Here is a 22,563-nt window from a genome sequence, read left to right as displayed (position 1 = left end):
CCAGCGTGCATACAAACAGAAAACTAGAATCTGGAGAATACCATGGACTTAAACCCAGGGACTCCAACACAGGGTGTAGGCATCCTAAACACTGTGTGAAACACCCAGCCCACGACTTGGGTAATTGAGAAGCTGTATAGATCTAAGTATGTATTATCTTATGAGTGAAGTAGAGATATCCCCTGAAAATGCCCTTGATTTTTAAAAGATACAGAGATGATGACAATGACACTGATGATGATGGTGATGCTAGTTGTGATGGGTGTGTGTGTGTATGTTCGTAAAAACTTGTACATATTTAGAATATATCAGTCTCCTCCCTCCCTATCCCAATCCAAGTGACCACCATTCTTCAGTTCACTTCATTATTAGAAGCTATTTCCCATTATTAGAAGCTCTTGTTTGAAAATACTTCATTACTCAAAGCCAAGCATGAGTCAGTGTAATCCAGAAAGGTCAGCTGTATAGCAAGGTTTTAGCTTCCAATATCTGTCTTTTAAAAAAAGATTTTATTAATTATTTGAAAGGCAGAGTTAGGGGAAAAAGAAAAAAGAGAGAGAGTCTTGTATCTTCTGATTCACTCCCCAAATGGCTACACCAACCAGAGCTATGTTGGTCCACAGCCAGGATCCAGGAGCTTCACCCAGATCAGCCAGGTCTCTCACGTGGGGGCAGGGGCCCAAGCAGTTGGGCCATCTTCTGCTGCTTATCCAGGCACATTAGCAGGCAGCTTTACGCACTATGCCTCAGCACCAGCCCCACACATCTGTGCCTGACTTAGGATGCCCACAGCTTAGCAGGAGCAAGGGTGTTAAGCCTCAGTCCATTTCTGCCTGTGCATTGGCATCAAAGGAGACTTCACTCAACAACATGATGCCAGGACTAAATCACTCATCCTCAGCCACACAGCTGCTAAGTTGAAGTTAAGATCAGAGCTCCTGTGGCACAGTTCCCATGCTCAGATTCCTAACCTGCCACATAGCCAGTACAGATCTGGCAAAGGACGAAGAGGTGTAGGTGAGGGAACACACGTACGTCATTCTCACAGGGTTCTGATCTTATCCTGCATTCCCTGCTGGTGACCTCAACCTTGGTCTCACGTTCTAGTTCTAGAGCATGGGCAGAGCAGGGAGCATTGGGGCTGGTCCTGGGAACAGCCTGAGACTCACTGACAACATGCCCCTACCCTGCAAAGGCTGTCACTGGGAGCAGGGGCTGCTGGGTGGAGACAACCCCTGCCACACACGGTGCTCTTCACCATCTTGCAGAGAAATTATAGAAGGCTGTAACTTGATTGAGCCTCCCTACCTAACAATTCTTTCAGCTAAAATCCGTCACATGTGACCTCCACGTGAGAGCCGTTGTGCTGGAGCTAATCAGAGTACAGCCATTGGAGTCCCTTCACCATTCAGTTTGTAATAAATAGCAGACTAAAATAGAGACAGAGCAAAACATGCCTCCTTCTTTATCTTGTAATCTTTTTTAAAAAAGAAAAATTATTTTTATTGGAAAAAAAGGAGAGACAGAAAGATCTTCCATCTGCTTGTTCACGCCCCAGGTGGTCACAGCTACCAGAGCTGAGTTGATCCAGAGCCAGGAGCCAGGAGCTGCTTCTGGGTCTCCCACGCAGGTGCAGGGTCCCAAGGCTTTGGGCCATCCTCAACTGCTCTCCCAGGCCACAGCCAGGGAGCTGGATGGGAAGCAGAGTAGCCAGGACATGAACCAGTTCCCATATGGGATCCTGGTGCATGCAAGGCAAGGATTTAGCCCCTAAGCTACCACACCATCTCATAAAAAATGACTTTCTCAGAGCTAGACCTAGCTAGTTAGTGATGAGCACAGATTAGACACCCAGGCCTGAGTTAATAATTCAAAGCTTTGTCGTAGGAACTGGATTGTGATTCTGCCATTTCACTAGGGAGAGTTTGGGGCATGCTATTAAACCTCTTTGTGGCTAAATTTCTTTGCCTATAAATGGTGATGGTAAGGCCTGTCTGGGTTGGAAACGTGTGAGTTGTCTTCCTAATTCCAATGGCTCCCTAAATGCTTCCCTCCCTTGCCAGCCTTTCCTCCCCAGTATAGCATGCCAGGCCCTCGGCAGCTCTGTTTGTATGACCGGTTATGGAAATGCTGGACTCAAACTGGGCCAATCAGATACTATCCTCTGACTTTCTGGTGTCACATTCCTCCCACAGTATCGTTTGACTAACTGAGGAATAGTCAGCAGAGAGTGGACGATGTGAACATGCAGCAGAAATGATACAGGCTGAATTCCCCCTTTTGGCAGTGAGAGTCCTAGCTTTCACTAGGTATGAGGAATGTTGAGCATAAAAATGTCTGCAAGGAGTCTAACCTAGAATGGAGTGAGTATGCAGTAAGTGACAATCAACAATGGTCATTCCCCTCACCCTCGTGTGGGGTTGCTTCTATTCAGGCACGGATCTTGCTGTTTCTTGAGCCTCCACAGGTCAACATGGCTCAAATGTCTCTCTCTTTTAAAAGATTTATTTATTTTATTGGAAAGGCAGATGTACAAAGAGGAGGAGAGACAGAGAGGAAGATCTTCTGTCCCCAAGTGGCCGGTGGTGCACCAATCTGAAGCCAGGGGCCAGGAACTTCTTTCTTCAGGGTCTCCCACGCGAGTGCAGGGTCCCAAAGCTTTGGGTCAGGCCATTCGGGCCATCCTCGACTGCTTTCCCAAGCCACAAGCAGGGAGCTGGATGGGAAGTAGATTAGAACCAGTGTGCGTATGGGATCCTGGCGCATTCAAGGCAAGCTCCTTAACCATTACACTACCGTGCCGGGTCCTGAAATGTCTCTTTAACTGGCAGCACAAAATAGCTGTACCCCAAGTTAAATCCAGAGGGAACAAGCACATAGTAACCCCAGTGGAGCCCTTCGAGGGTTACTGATTCTTTCCTGGACAGGTAGGACTCCAGTCATTTGTGTTAAATCATCCCTGTGCATCCTGGAGGAACCCAGATGATATTCGGCTTCCACTTAATGCTTGATTGTACGCACAGGACATTGTCTTTGTGTCTTATGTCAACAAGGTTGCTGCAGACCATTTGTTTACCTCTGCCTCCTTCCTAAGAGTAACTCCCATGCCTGCATTGTTCATATGACGTTCTTAGTGTTCAGCTCAGGGCATACTACACAGTAGGAAATCAGGATGCATTTTTCTCAGAAATCAAATGCATTTCTTTACTCACTGAGTGAATACTTGTTTGCTTGTAATTGTATAGACAGGAAGTGACCACAGGGAGGGATTCCAACAGAGGCTTATTCAGCCCCCAGGCTGCCATCCTTTCGTAGAAATAACCACTGTAGCAACTTAGGGACCCCACTCTGAGTCCTGTGCAGACCCATCTTCAAACTCATGCTCCAAAAATCTCCCTATTCTCTCACTCTTCTCTCATACCATTTGGTCAAAGCCCCCATTTATTTGTCTCTCTCTCTTTCTCCACCATCATGTTCCCTTAATAATTATGGAGGAAAGTAAATACCCAACATGAAGCACTGAAGACAAAGATAACTACCATCCCACCCTAGCCATGAGGCTACTCACTGGTGAGGTATGTGACACAATGATGGATAACAGTGCCATGTACAATAACAGTCCATTAATGTAGTGTGGTAAGAACAAGGACATTACAAGAACGAAGGGAAAGTTCCTCACCCAAGGTCAGTGTTAAGGAAAGTTTCAGAGGTGACATTTGCACCAAATCTTAACAGCCCAGGATTTGGATGGGGAGGGAAGGAGCAACGTAATTCCAAGATGAAGGACGACTTGATATTGTCAAGGTGCAGCTGCCAGAGTACCTGGCTGATAGGAATGCAGGGATGTGGAGCAAACAGGGGCCGGGCAGACAGGCTGAGACCTCACTACCCAGCACCCCAACTAACCCAAAGGGAAAGCCTGGCATCTGCCTGGGGCACCAGCAAAACAAGGGACCCAGAATACAACCAGAAACAAGGACATCTGAGCCCAAGCTCCTTTGATTTCAATATGCCTCTGGGTTTGGTACCATTTCAAAACTATAGTTTTATATCAGGTTTGGCATTTTTAAAATTTGGAGTTAATGTAGAAAATGTCTCTATAATCTTTTCAGCATTTAGTCTCCAAGGAAACAGGGTTATAGCTCTAAAAGTGGTTCACTCCCCAAGTAGCCACATGGCCAGAGCTGAGCTGATCCAAAGCCATACCAACTTGAGGGCTGAGTAGGACAGAGTTAAGGCAGTTGGCTAAAGCGCTCTGTGAATGATCTGTAATTGAATCCCTTAACCCACCAGGGAACCCTAGTAATACAGGAAGTTAGTTGTTTGTCCAAAGGACCTCTCACTAGGAGCATCTCAGAAACTTGGATCCCTGAAATGTACTAGGGAAGGTCTCTTCCCATAGCCCCAGCATGAGGAATTAGGACCCCTAAAGCAACCCCAAGTGCTCTGTTCTCTGAAGTGCAGCCAGGAGTCTACAAGATAGCTGCAAACTAGTCCTGTACCCTCCAACCAGCCCCGACATCCTTCTTATCCTCCAGGAACCAAGATATCTCGTCGTTCATGGCCAGGAGCTGTACCTGCCACCTTGACCCTGCAACCAATGCGGAGGGAACAGGGCATGTTGTCCCATACAAAACAAGGCAAGTAAGTGCTTAAAAAAAAAAGTCACCCCTCAAGCTTAGGAATAAATGTAGTCTTGCTCCCCATCTGCCAGTTATTACAGATGCTGGCTCCCACCCCAGTACTGCAATGTAAGAGACGCTCCGAAGAGTTTACTGGATGGAGCAATTGAAAGTGGAGGAGCTGGAGCCCGGTGCGATGACCTAGTGACTAAATCCTCGCCTTGCATGCATGGGGATCCCATATGGGCACGGTTCATGTCCTGGATGCTCCACTTCTCATCCAGCTCCCTGCTTGTGGCCTGGGAAAGCAGTCAAGGATGGCCCAAAGCCTTGAGACCCTGCGTGTACCTGGAAGAAGTTCATGAATGCTGGCTTTGGATTGGCTCAGCTCTAGCAGTTGAGGCTGCTTGGGGAGTGAATCAGCAGAGAGAAGATCTTTCTCTCTGTGTCTCCTTCTCTCTGTAAATCTGATTTTCAAAAAAAAAAAAAGTGGAGGCACTCTAGTCCAAGAGCAGTATGTAAGTGACAGAGGCACAGATTGCTTCACCTGTCTAGGTGCCCGACGCCACAAAGAATTGGACCAAGCAGAGGGAGGCTGAAGTTACTTCCTGTCATCAGCAGAAGCACCCTTGCCACTCTCTTACTACTTCTCTCCTACTGCTTCAGTTTGGGGTGCAGGTCCCGGAGGAAGGAGGGGATAAGTGAAAGAGCATGGTGAACCCTTGCTATCCAGCCCCTGGATCCTGCCTGTAATCTCTCTGAGGCTGTGGTCCTCATATAGGACCCGCCTGGCCCAGAGCAGGCAGTTCATGCTTGTGATGTAAATGAACAAGTGAATGCAAATGCATAATCGAGGCGAGTGCTTACCTACCACATCACTCCACCCTAGCTTTTCCAGTAAACAAGTCTCAAGTTACCAGTCAGAGGAAGGTGTTCCCTTGTCTCAAAGCCTGGCTTGGGTAACCTGGCATCACCCCCCAAATGCAGGGTGTGAGTTCTGCAGCAGTGTCAGTTTCTGGGCAGGGTTTTAGACTTCCACTGTCCCAAGTTGCACCCTTGGCCTTGCATTCCAGCTCAGTGAGCAGAAGCGCATAAATATCAGTGGCTCTCAGTCCCAAGACATCGTTGCTGAAGACTTGCACGCACAGCATGAAGTTGGGAGGCTTCCTTTTCCTTGTGGCCCTCCTCACCCTCAGCATGGAGGTACAAGAGCTTCAGGCTGCGGTGAGACCACTGCAACTGCTGGGTGAGTCCTGGAAGAAGGTAGCTTCTTTGTTCTCAAGGTGGGGGATCCAGTGTGTGCAGGGGGAGAAGGTAGAGAAGGGGGAGATAGCCTCCTGGGAACCACTCAGCTCCCAGGGCAGAACCTCTCCTTCCCAGGGCCATCCCCCATCACAGTGTCTCCCTAAAACCTTCACAGGCTCCAGTCCCACCCCTATCACTCTCCTAAAGCTTTTCTCGCAGAGCCCATTGACAAATATCTTGTCTCTCCTTCATTGCCAAAGTCTTCACTCTCTGCAGCACCTGACTCTTTGTCACTTAGCCCCACAAGTTGCTTCTTTCCTGGATTCTCTTTTATTGCATCTTATTCTTCTCTCCGAATATTACTGAATTCAAATTGCACCTCTCTTTGCTCTCCTCCCTCTGCATTGCCAAACACTGTGTTCTTGAAACTATCTGTTGTGTGTTTCTTCAACCCTCAATGCCATCCTGGCTTTCCAGCCCTGACTACACCACACTTCTGCCATCATAGTGGTTTCCTGAGAGCTCTCCCTGCCCCCTTGCGAAATACTATGTTCTCACACTAATTCATCTTCCCAAATGAACAGCAATCACATCTCTCTTAGCCTCTGAAAGGAAATCTAAACAGCTCATCCAGGGAGACCTGCTCATACTCTGTAACTTTGTCTCTACTGAACAGCTGATTCCTAATGCTTACCCATCCCTCCACTTACCATTCCTCCTCTATGCCTTACATGTCAAGGTGAGGACTGAGGCAGATGGGTTGTCTGGTGCAATATTGAAAGAAACGTTATTCCCAGGACTGGGAAGGTGTCTCCTTAAATTTCCTGCCTTTCTCTCATGGCAGCCATACTGCACTTTCCCCTCATGATCTTGAGCTGAAACTCACATTCCACAATACTCAAATCCCCCTGCTTCAATGTTGTCTTAAAAAGATTCTTGTATTCTTTAATCTGATGAGAGGTGATGATGTCTGCCCTTCTCTGAGTCTCTTTAGGCCTGAAGAGCTATGTGTCTCAGCACACTTGTCGCACACTGTTATGCTTTTAGCATTTTAAATAGAAGTCTTGTCTCCATGACTCTAATGAGTAGATACTAATCCAATCAATGGATGGATATTTAGTGAGTGCACTGACTGCTCTTGGTGTGGACAAGAGATCATTAGCCTTCTCACAACAGCCCTTCAATAGGTGCTAGAAGCTGGGAGGCATCCTGCTGCCTTTCTCCAAGGCCTCTAAATCTATAGCAGGTGACCCACCAGGCCTCCTGCTCTCACCCATCAGTCAGCACTCTGGAACTGGGATGATTTGTCTGAGCCCGCTCCACATAGCTGCAGGGAGCTACTCCTACAAATAGGAATGGCTGTCGTATGTCCTGCTGGATTCAGGAGTCCTGTTTTACCGATAAGCAAACACAGGTCCAAAGAGGTCCAGAGACAGAATCTGGTAGAGACGTTGTTGATCACAGCTGAGTGAGCAGGCGCCTGCTGCCCTGCATGTGTTCTGCTAGAAGCTCCTGTGGTCAGTAACCAACATCATGGCCCCCTTTCTTGGGTTTTCAAGACAACCTTGAAGCTCTGGGAACTTGGAGAGGCCTCGCTCAGGTCAAAAGTGACTCCTTGACATTCGGAGATGGGCTCTTTATATCAGGGTCGATTTCACGATGTGGGGCAGCGGAAGGAGCTTGGGTCTAGGGGACAGGCAGGCCTGGGTTGAATGCCACTTTTTAAGTCACCTCCTTTAGCTCCATCTGCCACATTTACAAAATGGAGCGAGTAAAACTCACTGCATAGGGTGACTGCAAGACACCCCTGATGGACCTCAGGATCAGAGAGTCTGCCCTCTGCACTCTGCCTCCTACAGCATGGAGAAGGAAGGACACTGTAGTGGGTGTCTCCACACTCCCCCCACCGCAAACACAAACATAGTTTCTGTATCCACATCTCTAAAATAGGCCTTCCTTTTCTGCAGCTTCTGTGACTACATTGCTTGTAAGTGAAATATGGGAGATGTGAATGAATGTATTTGCCAGGAGTCCTTTATAAATTATATTGTGTACTAAAATGCCAAGGCGAAATGGCCTGTGCCAGTAGGGAACGCAGCACCCAACCAGCACACCTCCCACTGGTTTAGGTGAGGGACGAGTGTGTGATGGGCAGAGCCGGGGAGAGCCGCGATACTCATTGGTTCCAATGGAGGTCGGGGCTCAGAATAGATCCAACCCAGGGGTTACAACCACCAGCTGATCGGAGTGATGGACTGTGGCGGGCACTGTGCTTACTAGTAGTGCATGTAGGAGCCTGGACAGGGAACACCTCAAAGTTTCTTAGGGGATTCCCCTGAACAAAATGGAGGAATCAAAACATTAACCAAGAAAAGATGGAAGATGGAGTAGATGAATCAACCACCTCAGCTATATGCTTGCAGCGGAAAACTGGACAAGGGGAAACTCCAAGATGGAATATGTCAATCAGTGGACTCTGCACCAGCCTCATCATACCTGCACTGTTGCTGATGATATGTTGGAGCTTCTAATTGATTGAAGTGACGCTCTGCTGGCTCTGCCTTCAAACCTGAGAGGGCCTCCCTAAGAGGCCGTTGAACTTGACTGGACAGTGGGATGCTGGACTCAGTATGGTGTGAGCTTGTAATTAGAGAATCCCAACGGACCCTGAGCTGTGGTTATGCATCATGGTGAAGGAATTCACCTTGGGGGAAGGGTTTGGGGTGAAGCAGGGAGAATCCCAGTACCTATGAAATTGTGTCATGTAATACAATGTAATTAATGAATTAAAAAAAAAAACACATTGTTTAAAAAAAAATATATATATATTGTGTACTGAGCTAGAAGGATAAAGTAGCACTGGCCTTGTATTCAAGAGCTGTCTTCCCTGCAGGTCCCTGTGCCGAGCTCTGCAGAGGTGACTGGGACTGTGAGATGGGAGAGTCCTGTGTGAGCAGCGGTTGTGGCCACATCTGTGTGGCCAAATAAGAACAGGTGAAGTCCCCAGGTCCTCCCTACTTCCTCATGCTTCCCTCAGCCCAGGCAGGTGTGCCAGCGGCCCTGGTGTCTCTTCCACAGAAGTGGGTGGAACAAAGAAGCCTACCTGTCTCCCCATGGTCCCCCCCTCTTCTCCCACACTCCACAAGAGAAAAATGAAACCACTAGAGGGTGATGGTCTTTGAGCCTTTAAAATGATCTTTTTACTCTGGAGAAAACTCAGATTATGCATTGAACAAAAAGAAGATAAAAATTACCCATAGTCCTCCACCCCAAATGCATCACAATGCATGTTTTCATGCGCACACACACATGCATATTTATATAAAATGAGTTTAGTGTGGATCTATTTTTAATTCTTCATTGTTTCATTTAAAAATAGCTAGCAAGCAATTTTCATATTCATGTGCCTGTACCACCATCTTTAATTAACTATCAAGTCCATTATTCCATGGGGTTAAAAAAGTTCAAGGGAAAATAGAATTAAACATTATGCATGAGAGGGCCAGCACTGTGGCATGATGCATTTAAGTATTACTGGCAATGCTGACATCCCATATCAGGGCCTTGGTCACTCTGCTTATGAATCAGCTTTCTGCTTACACATCTGGGAAGGCAACAGAAAGTGGTCCAAGTTTTTGATCCCCTGCCATCTATGTGGGAGACTCGAAGGGAGTTCCTGGCACAGACCTGGCCACTGCAGCCATTTTGAGAGTGAAGCAGCAGATGGAAGCTCTCTTTGTTGCTCCCTCACTCTGTTTTCCTGCTTTTTCAAGATAACGCGTGGCAGAATGGTTAAGATCCTGCTTTGGGTCACATCCCATGTAGAGAGTGGCTGGGCTTGAGTCCTGGCTCTGCTGCTTCTCACTTCCTGCTAACGTGCACCTGGGAGGCAGGATGGCTCAGGTAGCTGGGTCCCTGCCACCCACGTGGGAAACCTGGACGTGGCTCCTACCCAGCTCACAGCTTCAGTCCAACCCAGCCCTGGCTATTGCAGGTATTTAGGTAGATCTCGCGCGCGCTCTCTCTCTCTCTCTCTCTCTCTCTCTGGTGCTCTGCATTCCAAATAAAAAAGATACCACATATTTCCCACAAATATTTTAAATTTCCTTTGTATATGCTCATATACACAGCAACCTTCCTTAATGCACATTTAAGACACTCAAATTTCCTATTTTAGATATGATTAATAGAGTATAATGGGCACTAATTCAAACATGCTCATTCTTTTCCTTGACATAAACTTCAAGAAGTGTAACTGACGACCAAAAAGTGTGCTAATTTGTGAGGCTTTCCATTCTGACCTATGAGGACCCCTATAAAAATACTTCACAGGGCTCAGCAGTGTGGCCTGGTGGCTAAGGTCCTTGCCTTGATTCCATATGGCCACTGGTTCTAATCCCGGCAGCTCCACTTCCTCTCTCTCTCTGCTCCTCTCAGTATATCTGACTTTGTAATAAAAATAAAATAAATCTTTAAAAAAAAAAACTGTTTAAAAAAAAATACTTCACAAACCTCACAAGGTAGTTAATTTCAGTAGCTTTTAATTTAAAAAACAATAATCAAAGCATAACAGGGATAAGTTTTGATCAATCACATTATATTAAGCACAACAGAATCTGTATTTTTAAAATAAACCGTTTGTAGCCAGAACATGGCAGCTGACCAATTCCTCCTCGATTCTTGGGATACTTGTGCTCCTTCCTGGTGCCTGCAGGTTCTACGTGTTTACAGAAGTGGGAACCGTTGCCTCTGCACTCTGCTCTGTGAATCCAACTGCCCCAGACTGCAGGTCTCATGCACACTTATTTTTGCTCTTTTTCTCAGATGCAAAGCTCTCCTAAGGGCCATTCTTCCCAAATGAGTGCTCACCTCTTCTTGGAGCTTCTGCCTTCTACACTATGATTGCTTGAAGCCTCTTACCCAGGAAGACAGATGAAAATGGCGGCCTGTGGATGCAGAGTAAAAGGGGCCTGGGAAAGGGTACAGGAGATGTTTGTCGTAATAAATTAGCATTGTTAAAAGCATACCTACTACACGAGTTATTTGGTTAGCGGTGATGGAGAGAAGGTGGGGTGGGTCAGGGGAAGAGAGGTGACAGCTGCTTAGCAATTTCTGTGCAACAAAGTCCATGAAATTCTGCACAAGCATGATTTCTTCAACAACCATGTTATATGTAAGGACACTGAGATTTGGGGAAATTGAGAATCAGACTACAAGGCTTATGCAATACAGAACAGTGGGCAGGAGCTCCACCCCGGCTTGTGAAACCAAGGCTACCACACTGCTCTGTGGCTTCCCTCCAATGAGTTCTGCCTATTCTGTGGTTGTTCCTTCTTCTACACAACCATGTCAACCTCACAAAATGAGAGACCTATAAGAATGTGGTCCATGCACAGCAAGTATTTGACATAGTTCCTGACTCATAGACAGTATACAGGGAATCTTTATGAGGATGATGATGATGAAGAGGCAGTGGCTCACCAAAGAAAGGGAAGGAGGACTCTAGAATACAGCCCAAGGATGATCCAAATTGATGAGATGATCCAAATGCGCCCTGACAGCTTTCCCAAGGAAATTACAGGATAAGGTTCCAGGTCATCTAGTGCAGAATTTAAAAAGGGAATGGCTGTGAGCACCTTCAGAAGACACGAGATCGTGTCGGGATGGCGGAGGAGATTCTCCTGGGAGACAGCTGCTGCGGAGCTGGGAGGTACCACTATTTCAGGGTGGGATGTGAGGCTCAGGCATGCTATAGCCAAAACTCCTGAGAGCTTGGTATGTTTCCTTCTATTGGTTGTCCCTCAGGAACACATTTCCTTGGAGGAACTACATTGCTAACCACAAAGGAATATTCTGTCAGAACTCAACAGGTAGACATTGGCATATTTTGAATACCTGGGCATCCCGCAACATTGTGGTAAATCCCCCCCCTTTCCAACAGTCTTCACACCGCTTCCCCCCTGACATTCTTCTAGCGCAGCCCACTGGATACCGCTTAAGCATTGCTTCAAGGTTCTCTGATCTTCAGCCATTGCTGCCTCAGCTAATTTATCTCAGGCAGCTAGCTTAGTACAGATGCAACTTGTCAGGGCCTTGTCTTCACCTGCAGGGACATAACCCATCAGTGACTATGTGACAAGGGGCTCCTGTAGGAAGCACCACACACGGGCGCTGTTCAACCTGGAAGCTCCTGGGGAGGAATTCCTGCGGGGGGGGGCGGGGACGGTAACGGCTGTGGCTGAAGGACAAGTATCTGCTTCCCACCCCACCCCCTCCCTATCTATAGGCTGCTCAGAAACTCGTGAACAATCAACCCCCACTCCCATACTAGCAACCTCCTTTCCCAGTGAATGCCTGAATAGATGTAGGATCTCTCTCTCTCTCTCACTCTCTCTCTCTCTCTCTCTCACACACACAGAGCAATAACATGCAAGCAAGCATCATGGAATTTAAATTCTACCAAAAAGTAAGCACTTTTCCGCAGAGGAGCAAGCTCTGCTAAGGCATAGCACCAATGTTTAGGATGATCCGAGGTGTCTTCTTCCAGATATCAAACATGTAACTTCAGAAAACTTTGTTTCCCCTGGGATCCAGAGATGCAGGTTTGTTTTACATTTGCACAACTCATCAGGCTAGCCATCAGTCATCTCTCTGATGACTGAAAGTTGGTCACAGTTTTTCAAATGGCTCAATATTCCCAGCTGTTAAAGTTTTCAGCGACCTGTGGCATGCTCAAACTGGGGGAGGTTGCATTTTATGTTAACTAAGGCTGAACTCCAAACTCTCTAGCGTGGAGCTCTCTTGCATTCAGGGCCCAAAAGAGGGAGAAATGGGGGAACAGGCTGTGCAGCGAGCCGTCACAGGTACGGGAGAGCTGCCCTGCATTCCGCCGCTGGATTTCAGTCACTGCCTCGACTAAACAGGAGGGAATACTGGGCAAGGCGGTGTTTCTTCAGAGTGATCCTGCGCCTGGATCACACAGTGCGGACGCAGGAGAATCTGAGGACCTTCCCCTCTCCAATTCCAGCCCCCAGTAGTTATCCCTGCCAGGAACAGGCTGCCGCAGGGGCTCATGAGAGGCGGTCGGCCAAAACTCCTCACATTAATCACTAGCAACTTCAGTTGCTTTCAGCCCGACCGGTTCCGCAGCCCTAGGAACCTCCGCTTCTACTCCAAATAAGGCATGTCCGGACCGAGAACACGGGACCGCGGGATGCCCCGGAAGTTATACCCTGCGAGTGGGCAAGATGGCGGCGGTGCAGGTGGCGAGCTCGTTCCCTTGTTCGCAGCCGGAGACAGCCCCGGAGCCGCACGCTGGTTTCCGCCGCTTGTGCGCCAAGCTCTGCGCTCTGCGCCCGGATGACAGCAGCTCCGCGCGCACCGAGATCCACCTGCTCTTCGACCAGCTTATCTCCGAGAACTACAGCGAGGGCGGCGGCGTGGCCCAGCAGGTAGGCGGCGAGCGAGCCTTCCGACCTCCAGGGCTGCGGCCGCGGTGCGGGCTGCCCAGCCCTGGTCCTCGCCCTCGCACTCTCCCTCTCCCTGGCCCTGGCCCTGGCCCTCGCCCTCGCCCTGGCCCTCGCCCTCTCCCTCTCCCTGGTCCTGGCCCTCTCCTTGGCCCTCACCCTCTCCCTACCCTGGCCGCTGCCCCTCTCTCTCCCTATCAGTGCATCCGAAGCACTTAGCACACGACATCCCTTGACCCTTGGCCCTGGCCCCCGGCCATCCCCAGGGCTGCGTCTCTCCTCTTCCACACGGGCTTCTGCTCCCAACTTGTTTTAACTCTCAGGTTTTTTGTTGCCGGTTTCTGAACCACTCCCCCTCCCTTGCCAACCCTTGAGCCAGCCAGTCTCGACGTGGCCTTGGTGGTACCCCAGGCTTGATTGAACACATGATGTCCGCTCACATTCCCACTCCCAACACACAGGTGTGCACAGCTCACACAGAACACACACTTCATTCAGGCCTCTCCAGTGCGTCTTCAGTCTCCCCTGGCCATTGCCTATGGACTCTCAGACCCAACGTTGTTCCCCTGAACTGGTCCCCAGATCTCTGACCTCCAGTCCAGCCCTGCTTCCAGCTGTCCTTTGCTGCCCAAGTGAGCTTTTCTTGGGTAGAAGAAAAGAAAAATCTGATTATAAGAGTAAAGAGTTTGGTTTCTGCCCTGCAGAGCATGAACGTTTACTGTTTGCTGCTTGACTGGGTCTGGGGGCTGTACAGGAGGGGTCTTTGCTTGGATGATGGGTGTGTTACCTTTTCTTTGTCTTTCTCCATCTTTTTGGGGCAGGATGTTGGTGCACTTCTGGTCCAAGCTTGCCGCCTGGTGCCTCTTAATCAGAATCATCTTGTCAACAAAGTGTCTCAGCTTATTCACCATTTACTTAACAGGTTACTGGTAAGCATGTGTGTGATGTTAAAATTCAGGTCAGGCACTGTTTGCAATCCAACATCTGTGATGGTTATGCCGGATAGGCTAGTCTTGTAAGAAGCTGTGGAAAAGGCGAATGTCTAAATAAAATTGTTACTGAAACAAATATAACTGGTTAAAAACAAAGAATTCTGTATAATTCTAGACATTTGCTACAAGTACTGCTGTTGGAGTCAGCCTACCAGGGTTACCTGCCCTGCCCCCAACTCCCCCAGTCTTTTTCTCCTGGAAGATGTAGTTGACCAAGGTGTATTTTAGAATAAATTCAGACTATTCCTTCTTTCTTTTCCGCTAGGGGAAGCAGGGCGGAGGGACACCCGGACAGAAAGACCTTAGTTCTATATTAAGGTCTGTATTTCAGGTCTTTTCTTTCTAGAACCTTTTCCAATTTCCCAAAGAAATCAAGTATCTTTTTTTAGGCAGGTGCAGAAATAAAGACTGTTACTATCTGGAAATATACCACATGAGAACATGAGTGTAATTAAAGCTAAAAAGTGAATCAGCTAGGATTATGTCACCTGGCATGCTTTTGGCTGTAGAAAACCAGGAAGGGAGAGAGGAAGGGTTTTAGGTGACGTTACTAAGGCTCGTTGGCACCTTCTCTCTGCCACGTCAGTGTGGGGTTATCCTCAGCTGGCAGCTCTTTAGTCATGTGGCAGCTACTTACGTTCCAGGTAAAAAAAGTAACCCTCAGTAGAAGCAAAAGAACTGCTTATTTTGTGTTTTTATTTTGAAGAAGGAAGAAACTTGTCCCATAAACGCTCTGACAGACTCCTCTCATATCCCTCAGAAGAGACCTAAGTCATCCAAGATGCAAGTTTGCGGGGAAAATGGAATTAGAAAATAAGTTTATTTTGGTGCAAACAAAATTGAAAGCCATACATAGTGTTTTCATGATAGAGATCGGGAGCTTTTTTTTTTTTTTTAATATTTTATACTTATTTAATGTGTGTAAAGTATTCAGGCATTACTTTACACCCATAGCTTTTAAATGTAATATTTTTGCCTCTGAGTCATACAAAGGTTTATGTGTTGCAATAGAACATTAAGAATAATAGGAATGTTTCTAAACAAGTAACAATTTAGGTCCTTTTTAAAAATTAATTGGAGTTGACGTTGAAACTCTCCTGGCGTTTTGTAGCTATGATGAAGAGCATTGTGATTCTCTAAACAAAAATAATAAAGTTTTTTTCTAGTGAAAATGAAATTCTAATCTAAAAGTTCTCAGTTTTTACTAATAGAATCATATTTTCTTTTTTTGAAAGTTTTACAGTTTTTTGAAACACCTTTGACTTATGTACAAAAATTGTACCACATGATACTGCAATACATGAAGACCTTGTGTGATGTTCAATGTGGACTAAAGAGAATTGTTCCCTCAAATACTGATCGTTTATCATCCTGAGCTTTGGAATAGTATAGATATTATTGTAAACCGCTCTCTGAGCAGGAGTGTAGTGTTGTCATGAGTGACTTAGCAGGGCTTTGCACCTTGATTGTACATCAGAATCAGTTGGAGGGTAGGGTCTCTGGGCGGCAGCCCAGTGTTGATGTGTTGTGTGCAGTAATTGTGTGTCATGAGAGGCTGTCTTGTGTGTTGTGGGATGTTCACTGCATCCTTGGTCTCCACCCACGGTCTGCTGTTAGCACCCATGCAGTGTGACAGGCAGCCATGTCTGCACACACCACCAAATGCTCCAAAGTGGCGAGGCGGGGGAACAACGTTTCACCTAGTTGAGAACCCCTATTTCAGATGAATCAAATGTGCTACTGGGTTTCAGGTGGGAGGTGTGGGCACCCAGTTAAATCACGGCTCTCCCAACAAGGAAGGAGGAAGTGACTGCTACTAGGTGACCAGTGTGTGCTACATGAACTAAGGTTGGTTTCAAGTTCAGCATTTTTAAGCTGATGTGGGGTGGGGTAAAGGTTTGTAACATGGGCAGTTGGAAGAGCTTCTGATCCCCTGTGGCACTCAAAGCCCATAACCAACTTCCTTAGCATTTGGCAGCTTGTTTCAGTTGTCTGTAAATTGATACTTGGATTGCCTTAATCTGTCTCAACCACATTTTCAAATCTGTGAGGGGAAGGATGTGCTGTCTCTTCATGCTGTGCTCCTCACATCATGGAAAGACATAGTAGCTGGTTAGCAGATTTCTTTATTCACTATGTGCTTATTGAGTGTTTACTGCGTATGAGGCAGCTTAATTGATCTATGTATTCCAGTGAATTGGGGTATTTAAAATCACCAGCATCTGATGGGGTGCAAAGGGTCTGCTTCCAGTGCTGGGAGTGAAGGGGGAGAGGCGAGCAGGCCTCTGCGGCAGGAGGGAGGTCTCAGCCTTGAGGAAACCTTGAAAGCCCTTTGGAGCTGGTCCATGGGACAACAGAATGACTGACACACAGACTCCGTCTCTCTCTCTTAACTTGATTCAGGTTAGCACACATGTGTAAAGGCGTAAATATAATTTTCCCCCAAGATTGATTTATGTCTATTGGAAAGTCAGATATACAGAGAGGAGGAGAGAAAGAGAGGAAGATCTTCTGTCCATTGATTCACTCTCCAAGCGACCTAAGCAGCCAGAGCTGAGTTGACCTGAAACTAGGGGCCAGGCGCTTCTTCCGGGTGTCCCACACGGGTGCATGGTGCCAAGGCTTTGGGCCATCCTCTACTACATTTCCAGGAAACAAACAGGGAGCTGGAAGGGAAGTGAAGCAGCCGGTACAGTACCAGTGCCCATATGGGATCCCAGCACATTCAAGGCTAGCATTTAGCTGCTAAGCTGTTGAGCCAGGCCCACAAACACGATTTCTAAAGCTCACCTCACATGTGGTTTTGCTCTCTGGGTAGGTGATTGTTGATGAGCAGAGCTTGGATTTCCTCCTGACGTACACGATTTCGGCCCTTCAGCAGTGCAGCTCCTGGACGCACATGGAGATTCTTCAAGCCCTGGCGGCCCTCGTCTATTTCAATGGCTCAAAATGTCAAAAGGTGGTTGACACTTGTGTTCTGTCTTCCTTTTTTTCAATTTTATTTTATTTTATTTTATTTTATTGGAAAGTCAGATATACAAAGGAGGAGAGACAGAAAAGATCTTCCATCTGTTGATTTACTCCCCAAGCAGCTGCTAATGGCCAGATCTGAGCCAGTCTGAAGCCAGGAGCCTCTTCCAGGTCTCCCATGCAGGTTCAGGGTCCCAAAGCTTTGAGCCATTTTCTGCTGCTTTCCCAGGCCACAGCAGGAAGCAAATGGGAAGCTGGACTGTCAGGATTAGAACCAGCACCCATAAGGCATCCTGGTGTGTGCAAGGCGAGGACCCCTAGCCGCTAGGCTCCCAGGCCGGGCTCTGTCTTCCCTTTTTAAAAAATTTATTCTCATCTGTTTGAAAAGCAGAGCAACAGAGAAGAAATGAGGCAGTGAATGACAGAGAAAGTTTTTATCCAAATACCTGCAATAAACAGGGTTGGATTTTGGATTAGGCAAATCTTAGACTGTGAAATTCCATATACATCTCTCATGCACGTGGCAGGGATCCAAGCAATTGATCCGGCATTTGGCTCATGCCTCTGCGAATGCATTAGCAGGGAGCTGGAGCGAAAGTGGAGGAACCGGGACTGGAATCTGCACTCTGATATGGAATGCAGGCATGCCGCAATGCCTGCCCCTGCCCCGGCTTTCCTTCAGAAGGTCAAGAGCCCAGGTGCTGGACGCAGTAGTCTGGTTTCTGTCCTGCCACTTACGAGGTGTGTAACTTCGAGCAGTGCTTATTCGGCTACTCTGGGCCTTGTTGCCTCCTGAGTGAAACAGGTGCTTTGAGGATGAAGGGAGGTGATGTTGGACACTAGGGAAACATTGTCTGCCTGTGAGGCTGGGAGTGAGGAACCCTGCTGCTGTTTTGGGCATATCTTTGCATCTTCACCTGCAAGGTTTGCCCAGCAGCTAGTCTACAGGTATTTAACTGCCCTTTAGTTTAAAACATGAAATCCGTCAAAAGAGTAATTCTTTTTTTTGGGAAAATGTTCTCAGACCAACATTGACTGTTACTTGGTTTTTAGTACCTTCCAGACTTGCTAGGCAAGAACGGACTCTTGATGAAGTTGAGTGACCTGACTCAGTCTGACCTTGAAGTTCGGAGGGCTGCAGTACACTGTATGGCAAACTTATGTCTCAGGTATGTGGATCCAGTTGGGCCTCCTTGTAATAAGACGGAACCTCTCAGGGACTCGCTGAGGCTGACTTTTGTCTGGCTAAAGCCGGAGGCAACTGAGGAAAGTAACTTGCTTTTATTTTCCATTTTCTTTGCTAAAAAGAGCATCTTGTATTGCCTGTTTTTAATTTTAATTTTGCTTGTAAAAAGAAAGGTTATAAAGAAATGAGGGGAGAAATGGACTAGGATTATATTCCTAAAATATGAGAGAAGTGTTACATGGACCATATGTGAAGGCATTGTGTCCTGTGAGTATACACGCTAGTCATGTTAACTCTTTTAGAAGGATGTATTCATATATAAATCTGGTGAGATTTAACTGTGAAGGCCGGATTGTTTTCAGGGAATGTAAATAAATTCCAGGTGCACGTTCTAGATTCATGTAATGTGGAGAAACACACCCTTTTTTTCCCCTTCTTTCTCAAAGATTTATTTATTTTTATTGGAAAGGCAGATCTACAGGGAGAAGGAGAGACAGAAAGATATTCCACCCGTTGGTTCACTCCCCAAGTGGCCTCTACAGCCGGAGCTGAGCCGATCCGAAGCCAGGAACTTCCTCCAGGTCTCCCACATGGAGACCCAAGGCTTTGGGCTGTCCTCTACTACTTTCCCAGGCCACAAACAGGGAGCTGGATGAGAAGTGGTACATCCAGGACACAAACTGGTGCACATATGAGATTTATTTGAAAGAGCGACATAGGAAGGGATACATAGATAGAAATCTTCCATCCACTGGTGTACTTCCCAAATGGCTGTACCCAGAGAATAAAACCTGGAATACCATCCGGGTCTCCACTTACTTGGAACATCTGCTGCTGTTTTCCCAGGATCATTAGCAGGGAGCTGCACAGGAAGCAGAGCAGCTGAGACTCTAATTGGAGCTCTAATATGAGATATCAGCACTCCAGGCTGCCAGTGAACCCACTGTGCCACAATGTGGGCCCAGCAGCACAAACTTGAACTTGTCTGCGTAGCACAGTGATGTATAGTTCTTAGGCTCAGCTGTGCACTTCTGACATGACTGGGACTGTTTGCATTATTTTTCCCTCTTAGAATTGAAAAATAATTTTCTTCTCCCATCCTTCTTTCAGACTTTGTAACTGCTTTCTATAGAAACTGTTGTTCTTTGTCTTCATCACAACCATTGTGCCTGTCCCACAGCATTCGCTAAATAACCAGTTTTCCTTTGTTTTTATTGCTGTTACTTTGTTATTTTGCCAGTGTTCTTTGAAGAGAGACACTGGAGGTTGTTTTCTGTGTATTCTAGTGGGCCAGGACAGCCAACCCTGGAGGAGCCCTACCAGAATGTCTGCTTCCAGGCCTTCCTGAAGACTTTACAATCCCCCAAATCACCTGATATGGATGATGTCACATTCTGCATGGTAGGTCAACTATCACTGATCTTGGGAAGGTTAGAGTTGTCTAAAAGCAGGGTAGAACAGAGACCGTTAGCAAAGGGTTCGATTTGGCATCTGTGTTCATTTTGTCTAGTAATATAAGCATAAATAGAGCTTATGGACTAAAATGATTGAAGTCATGCTTTTTTTTGGGCTGCAAGATTACAAGAAACTTTTTTTTTTTTTTTAATTTTTGTTTTCAGAGGGAGAGGCAGACATAGCATACAGCGTGTATACAGAGGGAGGGAGAATGCTCCATCCACTAGTTTGCCCCTCCGGTGCCCACATCAGCTGCAGCAGGGCTGAGCCACGGCTAGGAGCCGGGCACGCAATCTGTGCCTCCATGTGGGGACAGAAACACAGCTGTGCAAGCCGGAGTCGTCAGAGACAGCAAGCAGAGGGTGCGGGAGACGCAGCTGTCTTAACCATTAAGCCAAATGCCCACACTCTCCCAACCCTCCCCACAAAAACCTTCATATTTTTCATATTTGTTTTGTTTTGCCTTTATTCTGAGATTCTAGCTTTTGAAAGATTGTTATATTCTTCTTTTTCCTCTTGGGTATAAACTGTATAGCCAATGTAGTGACTGTCATTGAGATAAAAAGGAAGAAAATAGATTGTAATAAAATCAGCAATATTTTATTTCTTTAAGGAAAGTTGATGCAGACATGACAGCTTGCTAACATGTTCTTTAAGAAGGTTTTTTTTTTTTTATTGGAAAAGCAGAGTGACAGAGAAAGGATTCTTCCATCTGCTGATTCACTCCCTGAATGGCCACAGCAGTCGGGGCGGGCAAAGTGGAAGCCAGGGGCCTGGAACTTCATCTGGGTCTCCCATGTGGTGCAGGGGCCCAAGCAGTCAAGCCATCTTCTGCTGGCTTCCCAGAGAGCTAGGTTGGAGGTGGAGCAGCTGGGACTCGAACTGGTGCTCTGATATGAAACGATAGCATTGCAGCAGCCTCTTAACTCGCTGTGCGCAGTGCCAGCCCCGAGGATTAACCAATAGTCATTGTCACAATGATAGCTGGTGGAATTTGAATTTTTTCCACATTTCACATCCTTTCTTGTGGAGCATTTCTTAAGAACGAGTCTCAGAAATGAGATTACTATGTCCAGAAATCAGTCTTAGGGACCCGTCTAGCATTTGTCCTCTGCCCTTTGCCTGTAAGAGCCGCTGAGCTTCCCCCATCACAGAACTCTCCTTCTGACTTCCACCGTCACTTTCCACTGTATGACACTCCATCTCTTCTTGCTGCCACGTGTACGTGCTAGTTTGTGACTGTGTACAGTAACATCACTGAAGGAGAATACTCTTTTCTAGCGGTCCATCAGATCTAATCTCTGGATATTCTTGTGTGCGTGTCTCTAGAGGGTTTTTCCTGTCGCCTGCAGACTTTTTCTTCTCCAACCTAAGTAGTCTGAGAAGTGGATCCCTGGACATGGAAATCTTACTCTGGCTTCTTGGTCTCTCTTCCTCCTAGTTGTTACAGAATGCATTAAAAGGTATACAGTCACTTCTCAATGGTGGCAAGATGAGACTGTCACAGACGGATGAACTTGGAGCTCTTCTGGCTGTGCTGAAGGTGAGGCAAGTCTGCTTACCATCAGGGTTTTCCTACTCAGTCCCCAGACAAGAGGACCACTTTCCATCATCATGCTAAAGCTACATTTAAGGTCTGGAAAGGTCTAACTATACTTAAAGAAAGCAAAATTAAGTGTTCACAATCAAAGATACTATAAATAACTAGGAACAGAAAGCAACAAGTCTCCATTTAGCAACAAATTATGAGATGTCCAAATGACTCTTTTTTTTTTTTTTTTTGAATTTTATTACAAAATCAGATATACAGAGAGGAGGAGAGACAGAGAGGAAGATCTTCCATCCGATGATTCACTCCCCAAGTGAGCCACAATGGCCGGTGCTGTGCCAATCCGAAGCCAGGAGCCAGGAACCTCTTTCGGGTCTCCCACGCAGTTGCAGGGTCCCAAGGCTTTGGGCCGTCCTCGACTGCTTTCCCAGGCCACAAGCAGGGAGGTGGATGGGAAGTGGAGCTGCCGGGATTAGAACCGGCGACCATATGGGATCCCAGTGCGTTCAAGGCGAGGACCTTAGCCACTAGGCCACGCCGCTGGGATGTCCCCATAACTCTTAGGACAGTCTCCTAAGTGTAATCTAGGGGTTCTCCCCTTACAGGTGATCTTGAACCTGCTTTTTCTTCTTGTAAGAAAAGCCAGGGCTTCACCTTGTCCTGCTCTGTAGAAGGCTGGCAGATCAAGGTGTGTCAGCAGGCCGCCATTGTCACCTGTCCAGTAGTGGGAAAAGTAGGCCCACGTCTCTGGAACCCAAGGGGTTTCAGTTCAGCCAGGAGGCTCTGTCCTCAGGTCACTGCTGTGTGTGACGGTCAAGATCAAGAGGATCATGCTTCCCCTGTCCTGGATTTCCTTCTTTCAAACCAAATCAGAAAAGAAGGAAATAGGTAACTAAAGAAAATGACAAATTGATAGCAAAAAAAAAAAAATCCCAGATAGATAAAATAATTGGGTAAAAAAGTTAATGTTTAAGTCAAATTTACAGAGAAAAGGAGAAATAGAAAGATATTGTATCTGCTGGTTCACTCCCCAGGTGGCCGCAGTGGCCAGAGCTGAGCTGATCTGATCTGGAGCCAG

The 22,563-nt window shown here is 46.9% G+C and overlaps 2 protein-coding genes across 2 annotated transcripts in view; both read left to right on the top strand.

Moving 5' to 3' along the window:
• The first annotated feature begins 5,726 nt into the window (after nt 1-5,726).
• Nucleotides 5,727-10,891, top strand: LOC105942138 (protein Wfdc21-like). The gene is made up of 3 exons (XM_012928635.2): nt 5,727-5,868; nt 8,761-8,861; nt 10,692-10,891. The coding sequence occupies exons 1-2, from the start codon at nt 5,772-5,774 to the stop codon at nt 8,853-8,855; spliced, it is 192 nt and encodes a 63-aa protein (XP_012784089.2). The 5' UTR covers nt 5,727-5,771; the 3' UTR covers nt 8,856-8,861; nt 10,692-10,891.
• A 1,627-nt stretch (nt 10,892-12,518) lies between these two features.
• The window catches only part of HEATR6 (HEAT repeat containing 6), a 35,844-nt gene continuing 25,799 nt past the window's right edge, over nt 12,519-22,563 (top strand). The window contains exons 1-6 of the mRNA XM_058675598.1: nt 12,519-13,318; nt 14,155-14,262; nt 17,144-17,284; nt 18,349-18,464; nt 19,768-19,882; nt 21,378-21,479. Coding sequence (XP_058531581.1) covers nt 13,115-13,318; nt 14,155-14,262; nt 17,144-17,284; nt 18,349-18,464; nt 19,768-19,882; nt 21,378-21,479 — 786 coding nt within the window. The 5' untranslated portion in view covers nt 12,519-13,114. The remainder of the gene's footprint in view (nt 13,319-14,154; nt 14,263-17,143; nt 17,285-18,348; nt 18,465-19,767; nt 19,883-21,377; nt 21,480-22,563) is intronic.

The sequence above is a fragment of the Ochotona princeps genome, chromosome 17 (genome assembly GCF_030435755.1).
Source record: "Ochotona princeps isolate mOchPri1 chromosome 17, mOchPri1.hap1, whole genome shotgun sequence".
Classification (NCBI taxonomy): domain Eukaryota; kingdom Metazoa; phylum Chordata; class Mammalia; order Lagomorpha; family Ochotonidae; genus Ochotona; species Ochotona princeps.
Note: the sequence above shows the minus strand (reverse complement) of the source record. Positions and strands in the feature narration are given on the sequence as shown.

Bases quoted from the DNA above. Each gene is read 5' to 3' on its own strand.
- LOC105942138 (XM_012928635.2), top strand. From the start codon at position 5,772: ATGAAGTTGGGAGGCTTCCTTTTCCTTGTGGCCCTCCTCACCCTCAGC. The intron at 5,869-8,760 runs GTGAGTCCTGGA...TCTTCCCTGCAG, and splicing joins GAGACCACTGCAACTGCTGG to GTCCCTGTGCCGAGCTCTGC.